Source organism: Paramisgurnus dabryanus, chromosome 11 (genome assembly GCF_030506205.2).
Source record: "Paramisgurnus dabryanus chromosome 11, PD_genome_1.1, whole genome shotgun sequence".
In the NCBI taxonomy this organism is placed as follows: domain Eukaryota; kingdom Metazoa; phylum Chordata; class Actinopteri; order Cypriniformes; family Cobitidae; genus Paramisgurnus; species Paramisgurnus dabryanus.
In genome coordinates this window covers 4,892,254-4,909,856 of record NC_133347.1, presented here as the reverse complement: position 1 = coordinate 4,909,856, position 17,603 = coordinate 4,892,254, and the positions used below count along the sequence as shown (strand labels likewise).

The 17,603-nt window shown below is 36.5% G+C and overlaps 1 protein-coding gene across 4 annotated transcripts in view; it reads right to left on the bottom strand.

Moving 5' to 3' along the window:
* Positions 1-17,603, bottom strand: part of cux2b (cut-like homeobox 2b) — a 194,298-nt gene that overhangs the window by 41,259 nt on the left and 135,436 nt on the right. For 3 of the 4 annotated variants that reach the window (XM_065248261.2, XM_065248259.2, XM_065248258.2), the window contains one exon: positions 820-898. The exons of the other annotated variant lie outside the window; for it this stretch is intronic. In XM_065248261.2, the coding sequence (XP_065104333.1) occupies positions 820-898 (79 nt within the window). The remainder of the gene's footprint in view (positions 1-819; positions 899-17,603) is intronic. 4 annotated transcript variants of the gene reach the window in all.

Below are 17,603 nucleotides of genomic sequence, written 5' to 3'. Positions count from 1 at the left end.
CACTCAATTTTTTGAAAATATGCTAATTTTCCCCTAGAGTTAAAAATTTGATTTTTACTGTTTTGTAATCCATTCAGCTGATCTCCGGGTCTGGCGCTAACACTTTTAGCATAGCTAAGCACAATCCATTGAATCTGATTAGACCATTAGCATCGCACCTAAAAAATAACCAAAGAGTTTTGATATTTTTCCTATTTAAAACTTGACTTTTCTGTAGTTACATCGTGTACTAAGACTGACGAAAAATTCAAAAGTTGCGATTTTTTTACGGTTGCTGCGTAATATCATTGCGCCTCCTACAGCCATGTTACGGCAGCAAAGTCCTTGATTATTACACCAGAATAAGAGTTTAGTTCCTAGCCATATCTGGCTAGAAAATCACAACTTTTAATTTTCTGTCGGTCTTAGTAAACAATGTAACTACAGACGAGTCAAGTTTTAAATGAGAAAAATATTGAAACTCTTTGGGTATTTTTTAGCGAGATGCTAATGGTCTAATCAGATTCAATGGATTATGCTAAGCTATGCTAAAAGTGGTACCACCAGACCCGGAGATCAGCTGAATGGATTCCAAAACTGTAAGACTCAAATATTTAACTCTAGGGAAGCTGAAAAATGAGCATATTTTCAAAAATAGTGGAGTGTCCCTTTAAAAATCTTTACATGCTATTACAAAAATCAAATAAATGTGTTTATTTTTCATTGTTGTATATATGATGTTCTTTGGAGTTATGTGAAATCAATAGCTGGTTTTGTTCATTCGCATGTGAGAATAGAGAGGAGAGAGAGGTAGTTTTCACATACAGGTGTGCTGCTCACCTGGGGCCTCGATCAGCTGTTTATATATTCCCAGGAATGCAGACTCCGCCTCTTTACTGCGCTGGCTCAATGCAACCACCTGCAGCAGAGAGATGAGGTCATCAATCTAGGACACACTTAAGGGCCGTGCAACACACAATAACACATTCAAATCAATAAATCTGCTCCGTATGTTTGGACCACAGAGCTGCACAGGAACCCAGAGAAAAGTTAATTTACAACATTAGCATCATCACTTGAGTCTAATAAACTCGATACACACACAACAGCACCTTCACAAACACTAATCACAAAACTTACTACAGCGGTTTCTATTTCAGCTGTAAATAAAGATCCCTATAAAAGGTTTTTTTTGTCAGGTTGTTGTTCCATAAAGAACCTTTCACATCCACAGAGCCACAAAAGTTTTTTAGACCAAAAATAATGTTCTTCAGACAACGGGGAGGTGAAAAAGAAATGTTTGTAATCAAGAACCTGACTGAAAAGTTCTTTGGGGAACCAAAAATGGTTCTTCTATGGCATCACTGTGAAGGACCTCTTTAAAACCACTATGTACCAAAAGTGATAACCATGATTAACCACTCATTCCTGACATTTTATCTGACTGCCAAAACTTCTTATGGAGCAATGCATACACACAAAAACATGCATTCAACAATTTGCGTGAGCAAAGTCAATGCGAAGATGCAAATAGACACAGGGCAATATGATTGACGCAAATTGGGCAATGCGAATGCTGCGAAAACACACACGTTTTGGCCCAAACACGTCTTCATGCAAGTTAAAAATATTAACTTAAGTGAAAAATTTATGAGTAATCTAGAACAAGGAATGCGATGCTTCGCATTTGGTGTGTACGCAGCATTAGTCAGAAGAATTGCATTAAAAGTCAAATGATGGATGTTTGATGCACGTATTGATAAATACCCAGAATTAAAATGTATATTATTAGGGATGCACCGATACCGATAATGGTATCGGCTTCGATACCACATTTTCTAAAGTACTCATACTCATTAAAAGTCCCCCGATACCGGGAATCGATACCACAGTCTGAGAAATGTCTATGTTTGAGCGGCGTGTAAGGGGTTAATGCCTCTTGTGTTGTCCAAAGAGGCAGAGTTTACAACAAACTGGAAAACTAGTCCCTTATTATTTTGTTAATTATATGACTAAAGCTGTTACCTGAATCGATACCACGGTCTGAGAAATGTCTATGTTTGAGCGGCGTGTAAGGGGTTAATGCCTCTTGTGTTGTCCAAAGAAGCAGAGTTTACAACAAACTGGAAAACTAGTCCCTTATTTTTTTGTTAAATTATATGACTAAAGCTGTTACCTGTAAATTTAAATCATGTTTTTTATTAAGTACTCGGTATCGGCAAGTACTGAGATGCAAGTACTCGTACTCATATTCCAAAACAGTGGTATCGGTGCATCCCTGTATATTATATCTTTGCAGTAAATAATTTAAAGAGACATAAAGGAAGGTACATTTATATACACATTAAAAAAAGTTGCGCATTACTTTTTGTTGAAGAATGTATCTTTTTCACCTTGTAGGCAAATTGGCATATATTTGGTGTATTTATACTTTGAACACTTTGAAAAATGTGGAGAGCATTCGGTTACAATCATTATCTTTTTTTGACTGAGGTGGCATCTAGCTGTGTTTGAATCTAAACTCTTCATATATTCACTGAAAACTGGTGAATTATATTTAGTGCTGTCAAACGATTAATCGTGATTAATCGCATACAAAATAAAAGTTTGTGTTTGTATAAAATATGTGTGTGTTCTGTATGTAATTATTATGTATATATAAACAAATATAAAATATAAATGTGAATGTGTGTACACGTATTTATATATACATAAACATATATTATACAAGTGCAAACTTTTATTTTGTATGCGAATAATCACAATTAATCGTTTGACAGCCCTAATTATATTATACAATTTTGCTTTCATAATCTGAAAACGAAAGAAAATGAGTGATGATTCCCAACATAGTGTGTCAGAGCTTTATACACAGTGTGTGTGTGTGTGTGTGTGTGTTACAGTAAAATCACACTGATCTGTCCTAAACTACTGTGCACAACGAAGGCCAGGTCAGACTCTAGCAGAACCCGGTGTAACCTGACCCATCACCCCTGCTATTCTCCTCTCCGCAGGTGACTCAAACCAATTACGGATTCATTAAGAAAGAGCCTGAGAGCAGAATGGTCTGCCACCTGGACCCATAGAGAGGGCACCTGTGCCTGTGGATATGTGCATTAGTTTCACAGACCACACAAAACACCTACAAACAAACACCGTTTCACTCCAGTCGCCTCAAACTCGAGCAGCACTGAAATTCTTCTGGACATCGGAGGGGAGGTTACTGCTTAAATTGGCCGGCCAGACCCCCAACAAGACACTCTGTACCCATCTGAAATGTGTGCAGACTGACCTGATGGTAAAGTGAAATGAATGCCAGATTTGTGCAGGAGAAACACAAAAGTTTGCAAAGGCGGGACTTTTATCATATTTAAATACAAATCTTTACCATTTGAATTCATACAGTACCTCGAAAGATCCCAGGTACACACTGCAAAAAATTATTTTCAAGAAAAAATTCTTAGTATTTTATCTAAAAATATCTAAAAATTTCTTAAATTAAGATGCTTTTTCTTGATGAGCAAAACGACCCAAGAAAATAAGTCTAGTTTTTAGACCAAAAATATCAAATTTAAGTGAATTTGTGCATAAAACAAGGAAAAAAATCTGCCAATAGGGTAAGCAAAAAAATCTTGAAAATATTTCTTAAACACTAAATTCAAGAAAAATTCAAGAAAAAAAATCAAGAATAATTAGCTTACCCCATTGGCAGATATTTTTGCTTGTTTTATGCACAAAATCACTTAAATTTGATATTTTTGGTCTAAAACTAGACATATTTTCTTGGGTCGTTTTGCTCATCAAGAAAATACATCTTAATTTAAGAATTTTTTTATATTTTTACAGAAAACAAGAAACATATTTTTTCTTAAAAATAATTTTTTTCAGTGCAGATGTTTAAAACAGCATGCCAAATCATGGTACTAGTTTTTCTAAGTAGTATGCATAATAGTTTGCAATATGCGACAAGAGCATGCTACATAAATGTTATTATAAAAAATAAACTCTAAACATCAATCCCATTTATTTATGTTTCTAATCACACGTAATACTAATACTTCTGATCAAATAAGTAACAAAATAGTATGCATTAAAGTATAAAATGTTTTAAAAAAAATGTATAGCACATGAAATAGAATGCATTAATAAACTTTTTAAAAAAGTGTAGTATGTCAATGTCAGCGTCACATGAACTTAAAAGTTTAATTTAGAAAGTAACATTCAGTTCAATATGTCTTGATAATAGTTTATAGATGTTTAAAAATAAAAGCTGATGTTTATTTTTGGCATATACGACACACAGCGTGCTTTTACTGTATACCAGTGTCGCAGTCGATTCCAACCCGTAGTCGAGTCCAACCCGAGTCCGAGTCGAGACCAAGACCAGAGATCGAGTGCCTAGTCTGAATCAAGAAGAAATCCACATCCAGTTTCATCTTACATCTTGACTCAGACCAAACACTTGATCTTTGTTGTTGGTCTTGACTTGGATTAGACTACATCACTGCTGTATACTGCATACTTCAGCGGATGTCAGCCATGCACACAGATATTTTGCATACTGTGCAGAGCACACATACTGCATACTACTTTTCAAAAAGTATGGACATCTTTCCAAACATAAGCGGTTAAGGATCATGTCTAAAAGTTCACCTCATCTGTTTCTGTTTCATGGTGTTCGTGTAAGATAGAGAGACACTAAAGCAATCGATACAGATACAATAGTCTCTCGCACTCGCTGTCTAAAAGCAATTGTGTTTCTCTCTTTTTTCCTTCGCTCTTTCTCCCCCCGCTCTCTCTTTTCCTAAACGTGATATCCAGTCAGGAGATCTCGCATACTAAGCCAACGAACGCAAGTGTGTGTATACGGCACGTAGTGTACTACTCACGACTAAATGTATTTAAAGTGAGTCAGAATATATTAATGCAAGAAACACTTACAGTACATACTGTAGTGTTTGTGTTACAAACATCAATGTAACTCAGATCCTGGAGATGATGGATGGAGGCCTGCTGTTACTGTTCAGACGGAGATCAGATGGATTTTAACTACTTAATTTAATACATAAACTCAATCTATTTTTATTACATGTTCAACTTAAAGGAAAACACCACCATTTTTCAATATTTTACTATGTTCTTACCTCAGCTTAGAATAATTAATACATATCTATCTTTTTTCAATGCGTGCACTTGATCTTTGTACAGTGCGTCGTGAATGTGTTAGCATTTAGCCTAGCCCCATTCATTCCTTAGGATCCAAACAGGGATGAATTAAGAAGCCACCAAACAGTTTCATGTTTTCCCTATTTAAAGACTGTTACGTGAGTAGTTACACGAGTAAGTATAGTGGCACAAAATAAAACTTTTGTTTGGAGCCATAGGAATGAATGGTGCTAGGCTAAATGCTAAAATATTCAAGAAGCGCTGTACAAAAATTAAGTGCACGAATTGAAAAAAGATAGGTATGTATTAAATAATCTAAGTTGAGGTGAGGACATAGTAAAATATTGAAAAATGGTGGTGTTTTCCTTTAACTAGTGCTTAAATTCTTGAACTTTTAAAGATGGTTTCCCATGCAGGACTAGACCTTAGTTATATTAGTTTTTAAAAACATACATTACCAGTGTGCATCTTGAGACAAAACAATGGCAGTGATATACTTTCAGCACAAGCTGTTTTTGGTTAGGACAGCTTAAACAAGCATTTTAGTGTTGAACCCCCCTCGGTGTTGTAAATCGCAATCTTATTAGGGACTAAAAATCTGCTTGTTTATTTAAAAACATTTTTTTCTTTTTTTACAATGCGCACTTGCAATCCAGACGATAAAAGCATGAATGAATAGAGCACAGACTTTCTCGCATATGGCCAGATGGTTACGCAAAGATAAATCCCTTTAAGATGGAAAAAGACAAAAAAGACTTCCTTATGAATTTGCAAGGTAAAAAAAACATTACACTCTTTTCTCAAGGCTATACACAAATTCTACAAAACTGTCTTCACTATTAAAATCACTACAGCCCATCATCATCATAATCGCACAAGATGTGTGCACGAACCTCAACAAGATTTATCACCTCATAATGAGAGAATGCATAGATTATCTCCACAACCACACCATTAACCTGCTTCGACTCTACTGCGCACACATCAATTACACACACACACACACACACACACACACACACACACACACACACACACACACACACACACACACACACACACACACAGGTGTAGAGTCAGACCTGCTGTGTTGAAATCACAGGACACCATCTATCTGACAGTCAGATTATAGATTATATGATAGTACTGTTATGTGTTACATGTATAACAACATTATGAATATTATAATCAAGTAATAATAAATGGGTTATATAATCAGTGGTCAATTTGTCAGTTAATCCAATCTTCCATTATATTTTTGACTGAAAGCCTGAGTTTCTTAACCAACGTTATAAGCAGAACTCATAGAAAAAAAGAAGAAAAAAAAGTAAATTACAGACTTTAGCATTGCATTTATTTGAGTACTTTCTTGGACAGGGTTTAGATTAATCCAGGACAAGGCCTTAGTTATTCAAGTTGTTTTTATAAACGTTATAAAGCTTACAAAATACAATACTTGTGTGCATTTTGAGACAAAACAATGGCACTGTTATATGTTAAAATATGTCAGGGCAAGGTATTTTTAAAAGGTCCATTACACACACTGTTTCTGCGTATCTGATGTTAATTTGGAGTATCTATTGAGTAGTATTACATCCTTCATATTTCTGAAGAGTCTTTAGTTTTATCAGATTTATAAAAGACAGATCAGCTTTACCGATTCTTTCTGATAACATCCAAAAAAATTTGGAAGGAGGAGTTACGAGCTGCGGGAGGAGCGGGTCACGAGTCAACACTTTATACAACACTGACTGGATAACTTATGATTCACTACAAGTTTGTGTCGTTTATCAGTCCTTAGAGAAAAACACAAGAGTTTTTTGTGATGGTTGCAGGCCAAAATCCTTTATTCTGTGGCACATTTTCTTAAAAAATGCAAAGGAGTATGCGAGATATATTTATGCCCATTGCAACAGGAGACATGGCTGTGCTTGTGTGAAGTAAATGCAACATTTTTCATCTTTTTGCTAAGATATATGTGATTTTTGCTACAAAAATGCGGGGATTATGAAATCATGCAAGCCCCGCATATTTTACACACGGAAATCTGCAATTTATGCTGCAAAAGTGTGGGTATTTGAAAAAACACGCCCCCCGCATAAATATGCGGACTTTGGCTAATTAAGCATTTTTCTTGGGGAACTGGTTTATATAATATGCACTTACACGCCTATTTCCAACATAACACAGAAGTTTTACTTAAAGGGGCAAAAGAGGATGTTTTTCGCCGACTGAGAATCCAAAAAACGGTTACTGAGTTTTTTTAATGAGCGCATGCGTAAGAACAGCCTCCCTCCTTCACGGCTCATTTCTAGGGAACGCCTTCCAAAACTGGTACGAATATTTGAACACGAGTGTTTGTTTTCCACCGGCATATGCTGTGTCACGTCAGTGGATTCATTATGTGAAATGATATGATAATTAACATATAAGACGTTAAAACGTTAGATCAGTCGAAGCTACTTCCATTTCAACTAGCCTGTAGCAGACTGGTCACTGCCTTACAACTACAGTACAAGAACAACGTCAATATACCTGAATAACAGTACAACACAACACAGTCTCACACCCATGGCGTCAATATTTGACGACACTTGACCATGCGTCAATATGTTGACGCGGAGGGTATACCTTTCGCGTCACTTTTTGACGAACTGGGGACTTCAATACTATTAGGTACGCGAAATTAAACAGTTGTCGCCTGACATTGGGGTTAGGGATAGGTTTGGGTAGGGATGTCATTATGTAAATCTAACCCTAAACCGACGCGAAAATGGTAGAAAATGGTAAGAAAATAGGAAAGACAATTTCGCGTACCTGATAGCATTGAAGTCCCCAGTTCGTCAAAAAGTGACGCGGAGGGTATACCCTCCGCGTCAACATATTGACGCATGGTCAAGTGTCGTCAAATATTGACGCCATGGGGTGAGACTGGGTTGTACAACAATAATTATTCCACAAAGAAAGAATAATCACTGTTACCTGTCGGGAAGAATTTTGCGAACTGCGCATCTGTCTTGACACCTCTCTGTTCCTTCATTGCTCTCTAGCGTTGAAATATTTCTCCAATAACAACTCTGTTTACATTACGTTCTTCTGACAATTATTATTCCCAGCGGCTTAAAAAAGTCTTTCTTTTGCGCCCTCCTTCGAGTTTCTTCTCTACCGTGGTGCAAATTCGAGGAGGAAAGCAGGATCGACAATGAAAACAAACCGAAACTTAAGACGGAGTTTCATGCGCTATGTGCATGCCTCGCCTGTGTTTAGTCACTGGAGCGCGCACGTCTCTCACAAGGATCGTAATGGCAGTGATTGACAAGCCAGAGGGCCAATCGCTTATGCGATGACCGCATGAGCAATTGGCTGATGTTTTTAATGCCCTATCTTGTGCACAGATGACGTATATTAATATTATTACTTTCAGTGCAGCTAATAACTAGTCTTTTATCGTTTAGTAAAGACAGTTTCAAGTAATATTGCAAAAATTTATAAAACAAACATCCTCTTTTGCACCTTTAACACATGCAAGTCTAGGATAAGCCATGTCTGGGAAACTGCCCCTGTAGGTACAGCTTCAAACGATCGAGAACTTTGAAAAGGTTTACATTTAAAAAACGCATTCAACACAAAGTCAAATTCTGCCAGATTTCAAAGATCCGCGAGTAACTCGTACAAAGAAATCAATAAGAACGAACGAACGAACGAAAAAACGAAAGAACGAACAAAAAAAATGAACGAACGAAAGAAAGAATGAAAGAACAAAAGAAAAAAAGAGGTAGGAAGGAAGGAAGGAATGAAAGAAAGACCAAAAGAAAGAAAGAACGAAAGAAAAAAGAAAAAAAAGAGGAAGGAAGAAATGTAAGAAGTAAAGCAAAAAAGAGGGAAGGAGAGAAAGAAAGAAAGAAAGAAGGAAGAAAAGAAAGAAAGAAGGAATGAGAGAAAGAAAGAAAGACTACAACGAGAGAGAGAGAAAGAGAAAGGGAGAGAGAAATGATGACAGAGAGGCTCCAATAAAGACTAGCAATTAGCAATTATACACTCATCATTACAATGATCACAACTGGTGATTATGTCATTAGCAGAGTGAATCATGAGTTTTAGCCATCAGTGTGTGTGTGTGTGTGTGTGTGTGTGTGCGTGCGTGCGTGCGTGTGTGTGTGTGTGTCTTCTTCTGTCACTATAACACAAACATGCAACTTTTAAATGAGAATATTCAAAAAATGTGTCAGTAATATCAGGCCAAATCTGTATGCTGGAGCACAACTAAACTAAACATTATGAAGCTAACTAAAGACTAAAAGCCAAAAAACCTCAGTATGTGGGTGATTATATAATTGCAGTACATTTGGTGTCCAGTCATTATTTTATCAATAGTTTTTTTAATGGTTCATTATTTTAATCATTTAGCACTCATTGTCGTGGATCACAATATGTTACAAGCCATAACAATACAATATTCACTGTGTCTTATATACAGTAGCTGAAATGATTTCCTGTTGTCTAACAGTCAGTGTCAATTCCGTTACTGCCAAACTCTACTTCAGACAATATCAAATCATGATTTTCAGTTTATATTAGACACAGAAAATATGATATTGTTATGGCCTTTAACATCTTGTGATCCACGATAAATAACAAATTATTGAAAAATGGAAAAAGCAGAAATAATAAAGATAACTTTTTGTACATGCCATCTTTTGCTGTTGGTTCTCTTTTGTCTCAACTGTAAATGTGCCCCTTTGGCCATAGTAAACATATTTATTTTTATAATTACAAATAAAATATGTTACCATTGCTGCTAGCAATAATAATACGAAATATTGTTAACAAATGAAAAATAGCTGAAAGATGCGTGATAAAAGGTGTTCGACTTAATGTGGCACTGCCGATCAGCATATGACATTCGGAAGTATCGTGAGAGTCACTTGAAGCAACAGTATGTAAGATATTTATATAAATTAATAAAAAAATGGCCCTGATAGGTCACTAGACATTAAGAAATCATTTTCTTTTCAAATACTTATATCACTGACAACAGTGCTCTGGCCAGGATATTGTCATTTAAAAAGTGGAGTTGCAGCCCTCAACTGATGTTTATGTTGTCATGTTGTGTATTGGCCACCAGTGTGATTGCAGTACCAGTTTTGGCCACAATCCTACATACTGTTCCTTTAAAAGCACTGACTTATTAAACGATTTGCGTAAATAAATTGCATACAAAGTTAAAGTCAATGCAAGACACGAATAGAAGTCGCTGGGGGAGATGCGAATGACGCGACTTGGGCGGCGCGAAAATGCGTTATTCGCTGTAAACGAAAATAAAAATATTGAAATTATTCAACTCAAGCGAAAATTTGTATGACACGAAGTTAAATCCCACGTGGTGTTCGCTCTGCTCCATTGGTGAATAGTGAAGCCGCCAGGCTTGGATCTTGAGTATGCGCAGTAGCAATGTCGGGATCAGTACTGCGCAGTAGTGAGCAGGAAGTAAAGCCGCGAAATCAAGGCCCCGCCCTCTCTCTTGCAGAATGCGCATATCAGAGCTGTCAATCATGACGTGACACCACCGTTTTTATAGCATTAAATAACTAACTAAAAACAAACTTATTTTAAAAACAAACACTTGAATTTACATCAGACGACAGTAAACGACAGCTTTGGAAAAAAGATAATTGAAGTGTAATGAAATTGTTTTGTTGGTCCCATTGAATAACATGGGGGAGGCGGGGTTTATGACCTATACTGGGACCAGTCACTAGGGGGCGATCGAGACGTTTTGGCTTCACTTTTCATGGCTTGAGCGGCACGCTTGGATGTCATACGTCGATCAGTGTGCATACTTGAACTTGAACACAAGTGAGGTTTTGATGATGGAGCTGAAGCTATTTTTTTACATAATTACCTTCCTTATTCTCAGTATTTAGTTTTGGAAAAATTAAAGTAGTAATATTAATATTTAGGGATTTTTGATTGATGTGTTATGCATTACATATGTATCAATGTTGGAAACAAAGAAAGAAAAGTCAAATTTTTTGTCCCTCCGCCCCCATCCCTGTGGATGTCTGTGCACACCACTGAACCACATGTAATGACATTCCCCAGGAAACACATAAGGAACATAAATTACACGGATTATGAGGATACTGTTGCACTAAAACACACCTAAGGCAAACACAGAGTTATCTATTACTCAAACACAGAGTATGATCTGACTGTACGGGTTGAGATAAACTTGATTCTATGCAAAAAAAACGGCTACCGTTTCTGAGGCGGTGCAGAAATGAGCAACCACAGATCTGACACATATCCAGTGTCCACGTCAATTTCAATCAGCAGCTTGTGTCACTTGCACAAACACACACACAGCTCCTCCTCCGTCTGCTGTCTGAATCACAGCTGGTCACCGTACCAACCAGAGATCCAGCACTGATGCCTTCTGGGTAAACACATAGGTATTAACTTGATTTAAATGGTTTCGACTGCGCCATTCATATGCATTTGACTCCAACATTGCCGTACACACAAAATGGTAATTCGGGAGATTCATTCTCATATTTTAATGCTGTTGATACTCTCTTTGCAACTCGTTAAGTGTGTAACAGCTCGGCTGAAGCCCTGACTCTCAGAACGCAATGAGATACAGATCTCGGTTCAGCCCTCTGAAAGAGACATTAAACTGAGATCAAAGTCTTCCAGATTCAAGCCATCTAAAACCCCATTCACACAGCACTTCGGTCCCAAAAAATCTCTGAGAGGCTTCTGTGTGAACACAAACTTGTCCCGTAAATGGTCTTGGATCTGGTAAAGAGGACCTAGTTACATACACGGAAAGCATTTTGTGTGAACAAGACGCAGAAACAATTCCGTAAAAAGTGAGGATGCGCATGTCATTGCAACCAGAAGTTATGGTTCAGCTCTTTGGCACAGGGATTTTAACGCAGATCAACATTCAAGACGCAAAGTGGACTGAAGCAGAGATCAGGGAGCTCGTCACTATCCGTGCCAAAGCTGAGATCATTCACCAACATGACAACACAGCGCATCACGCGCTTCTTATGACCGCTTAATAAACAAAAATGCAGAGATAGAAATCACGGATGATTGGCAAACTACAGACGCTGTGGAAAAACATGTCAGGTGTCTTTACGGGATCTTTACGATTTGTGTGTGCATGCACGCACAGATTCCAGAAAATCATTAGTTGTGTGAATGAACCAAAAATCAAAAGATCCCGGACAAATGACGGATGCATTTTCCGTGTATTTTTCCGTTATCTCTGTGTGAAAAGGGCTTACCATTTACAGTAGGGTTGTGCCGATAGACAATAGTATTGTGTATCGACGATCGTCAGACATATCGCCAATAGCAGGCTTTCATGACGATAGTTGGTGATAGTTATCATTATTATCATCATAGTTTCACGTTAACATGCACATTGCGTGCTTTTCCTAACATGAGAGGGTTTGTGGGCTTTACTATGCACGAGAGAGCTTGTAACACACAGGGATTCCTTCTCGCACACACCTGGACTTAATGCAACGTGTCTTGGACTCGGACCTGATTGCGCGCGGCATGGACTCCTTATAGCACCTGAACTTGTAATACGTGTGGCTCTGACATTTCCATGCGCTATGAGGTTGTTAGCACAGGAAATTTTAGAGTGCCTGGGCTTTAATGACGCGCTTGGATTAATGGCATCAGTTTTAATAAGGTTGCGGTCATGATATTGTTGTCCTTGCTTCTTTTTTGTCCACCAATCAAGTGACTTTTCATAAATGAGTCAAAAATGAACAAATAAGTAAACTTCTGCTCCACCCCCAATATGATAGTGTATTGGCGATCTCACAGGCTGACGATAAGACGATCTTAAAAAGGGGCATATCGCCCAACACTACTTTACAAAGCAAACCTCAGCCCAAAACAACAAATCCCAGATCTGCCCTAACAAACCTAAGGGTGCATAATGAGAGAGAGGAACAAATGTAAAGATGTGCATTTATGTCATTTTTTATTTCAGCAATCAAAGGGGCCGGACGTATACGTCATGATGAAAATTAAAATATTGTTATTAACTCTTCCGCCGCCATTGACGAGATAACTGTCAATTAAGAGAAAACGCTTCCCTGCCAATGACGAAAATTTCCGGCTTTCTGCAATACCGCTATTATCCACCGATTGGCGCACTTCTGCATCTAATACAACCCGGAGTAGCACCTCACATGAAAGAGAAAGAACTCCGTGTATGTTTTAAAGATCGCTCTGCATCTGATCTCTATCAAAAGTCCTTCACAAAAATTTAATTATCAAAGCTTTTTGCTCAAAATTGGGTGTTTTTGAAGAAACCTACCCATATTTGAGAGGTGATAAAAAGACAACTAATGAAGGTAGGATGAAACTTTTTTTTTTTTTTTTTGAAAGCAGAGGGTCTGTTCTTTCATTTCACATATTGTTTGTTTATATATTTAAAGAAGAACATTTTCTGGAAGGCATTAAACTTTTGTGAAAATCATGAAAAATGCTGGCACTGGTTGGCAACTTTTTTTAAATCGCTGGCGGTGAAAGAGTCAAATAAACTTAATTTTGAAGAAACTATAACAGAAAAAAAATATACACATACTAGATTATTAATTACATTTTTTTTAACAGAAACCTCTAACATTTTGCATATGACTGCCTGTATTTTCGTCCTACCGAAGTGAATCCCAAAATCACGGCATCCTTTTAAACCATAGTGCCACAGTGATGTGAGGTGTGTTCTAATCCTGCATTGAGAGAGGTTGGGACCACCTACTTTATTAACAGACAGACACAAAAATACAGAAATAAATACATGTAGAAATGCATAAATAAATGTAAAAAATAAATCAATGTAGAAAGACATAAATAAATGTAGGAATACATTTTGTGTAACAGAAATATTAAAATTAAAAGTTGATACTTTTGACAAAATAATATTTATTTATTTATTTCTGCATTTATTGAATTACTTCTTTCTGCATTTATGTATTTATTAATTCTTTTTTTCTACATTTATTTATTTATGCATTTAATTACATATTTATTTCTACATTAATTCGTTCATTTATTTATTCATCCATTAAAGCAACATATTTATTTCTTCATTAATTAATTCATTTATTTATTCATGCATTAAAGTAACATATTTGTTTCTTCATTAATTAATTAATTAATTAATTCATGCATTAAATTACATATTTATTTCAACATGAATTAATATCTGTTTTTAGATTAACACAATCTGAGTTATAATGGAAATTGTCCTGGCTGTTCCAAGCTTTACAATGGTGGTAAATGGTGCTTCTGATTTGAAGCCCAAAAAAGTCCATCTATCCTTCGCAGAAGTAACTCACTCGGCTCCAGGGGGTTAATAAAATCCTTCTGGGGGCAATCAATGCCATTTTGTAAAAATAAAAATCAATATTTAAATTCAAAATTAAAGTAAAATAATTCCTAAAATAATAAAATATTCCGGTACCAATCAATGCGCCACCATACGTACCGAATGCGCGTTGGTCATTTTTGGGTGGACTATCCCTTTAAATCTGTTACAAGTACTGTGATCTTGCTCTCTGAGTGACCTATGGAGTGATTCAGTACATAAACTCACAGACGAGACGCAGTGAACAAACCCAGGGCTGATATGAAGCATCTCACTATGTATCACATTACACAACTCATCCATTATGAGCACCTGGGTGCCAGTCAAGGTGAGAGAGAGAGAAAGTGAGAGAGTCTGGTCTGTGATGGATGTAACTCGCCCGCCATGGCCCTTTTCTCTCTCTCTCTCTCTCTCAGAGAGCTGGTGACTTTCCAGCCCGGCAATTATCATTGCAGAAGGCGTAATAGCCTAATTAATTACCAGTGTCAACGTGGCCTTTGTTTCACTGTAACAGGACGTCATGCTAACAGAACATCCGCTCAAAGCAGAAAAACTCGATGAACGAGAGTCACACGACATGCACGCACACACAAAATTCATCACTACCTGACCTCATCCAACCCCAACACACTGAACCAGCGGCTACACAAGAACATTTGCATCGGATGCCGTTGCGCGTCTGGCCCAAAGTTTACTTTTGGTCTGTGCTTGTTTATCGGTCTGGCAGTGACTACTCTGGAAAAACACCTAAAATAATGTTTCGGTTCCCAAAAGACGAGGGGAGACGCCATGCAGATTTGGCAGCCAAAATTAATCTAGTCTAAAAGGACTCTATTTGATTTTTCAATACCGGAAGTCAAGTTTGGGCCACACAAGCCATTTGTTTATATTGTTGCCGCTGAAACCGTCTAGACAGCCATTCAGGAAATAAATTAAATTGCTCTTTTACAGCTCTTAAGTTGTAATGGATATCACAGTAATGAATCTTTCGGTCTTAACTTTGCCTCAGAAGATTTTTTAAAAATCCTGGGGAGGAATAAAAATAGTTGAATGGGTCATGTTGACATATAGTTAAAATAATTAACAGATAGATAAGCTGACCTTGAGAGCATGTGGGTACTATGGTAATACTGCGGTATGCTAGGAATTATTTTGACTCCTATATCGATCATGTTCAAGTACAAGGGAGGTTTGTTATCAATTCGATGTAAAGAACAAAAAACAACGCTTTGCAGGACCATGGTGGCACATATTTAATATACACACTGCAAAAATACTAAGACATTTTTTTCTTGAAAATCATTTTTCTTGTTTTCAGTAAAAATATCAAAAAAATTCTTAAATTACGATGCTTTTTCTTGATGATCAAAACGATCCAAGAAAATAAGTCTAGTTTAAGACAAAAAATATCAAATTTAAGTGAATTTGTGGATTAAACAAGCAAAAAATCTGCCAATGGGGTAAGCACATTTTTCTTGAATTTAGTGTTTAAGAAAAATTTTCAAGATTTTTTTGCTTACCCCATTGGCAGATTTTTTGCTTGTTTTATGCACAAAATCACTTAGATTTGATATTTTTGGTCTAAAAACTAGACTTATTTTCTTGGGTCGTTTTGCTCGTCAAGAAAAAGCATCTTAATTTAAGAATTTTTTGATATTTTTACTGAAAACAAGACAAAAATACTAAGAATTTTTTTTCTTGAAAATAATTTTTTGCATTGCAGGATATAAACTTTCACATAATCTCACTTTATGTATAGTTAAAATAAATACATTAAATATTTGTTGACAGTATACATGCATCTAAACCTTAAACTATTTTTTATTAAAGGAACTGTATCAGTATTATGGTATTCAACGTACTTTGGTATATTAACTCTTTCACCGCCATTGACGAGATATCTCGTCAATTAAGAGAAAACGCTTCCCCGCCAATGACGAGATTTTTCGTCTTTCCGCAATACCGCTATTATTCACTAGGTGGCAACTTTTTAAACCCGAAAGTATTGCCCTATGGCAAGCGGCTGCATGTCCGTGTCTGTTTTAAAGATCGCTCTGAATGGGATCTCTATGAAAAGTCCGTCACAAAAATGGAATTATCTCTGCTTTTTGCTCAAAATGTGGTGTTTTTGCAGAAACCTACCCATATTCAAAAGCTGATTGCAAGAGAACCACTAAAGGTAGGATGAAACAGTTTTTTTTGTTTGAAAGCAGAGGGTCTGCTCTTTCATTTGGTATATTGTATGTTTATATATTTAAAGAAGAACATTTTCTGGAAGGCATTAAACTTTGGTGAAAATCATGAAAAACGCTGGCGCTGGCTGGCAACTTTTTTTAAAAACGCTGGCGGTGAAAGAGTTAAAGGGATAGTTCACCAAAAAATTAAAATTCTGTCATCTTTTACTCAACCTTATGTTGTTACAAATCTGTATAAATTTCTGTGTTCTGCGGAAAATATTACACAAAGGAAAATATTTGTAATTAAACAGGAAACAGAAGCACCATTGACTTCCATAGTAAGAAAAGAAAAATACTATGGAAGTCAATGGTGCTTAAAAACTGTTTGGTTACAAACATTGCTCAAAATATCTTCCTTTGTATTCAGCAGGACAAAGAAATTAATACAGATTGGTAACAACATAAGACAATCAGAGTAAATGACGACAGAATTTTAATTTTTGGGTGAACTATCCCTTTAATATACCAAAGTACTTTGAATACCATGATACTGATACAGTTCTTTTAATAAAAATGAGTGAACTGGGTGAACTATCCCGTTAAAGAGCACCTATTTCATTGCTAAAAAAAAACATTATTTAGTGTATTTGGTATAATACAATGTGTTCACATAGTTTATGGTTAAAAACACATTATTTTCCACATAGCATACATTTTTGTAGCTCCAGATTTCACTCTCTTCCTGAAATGCACAACACATTTGAAAAACACTGTGTCCCTGATTGGCTAATCTGTTCGTTGTGATTGGTCTGAATACCTCTGATGTCAGCAGGAAATGTGACCCTCGTTACCATGTTTGAAAGATTCGCTCACAGTGCAAT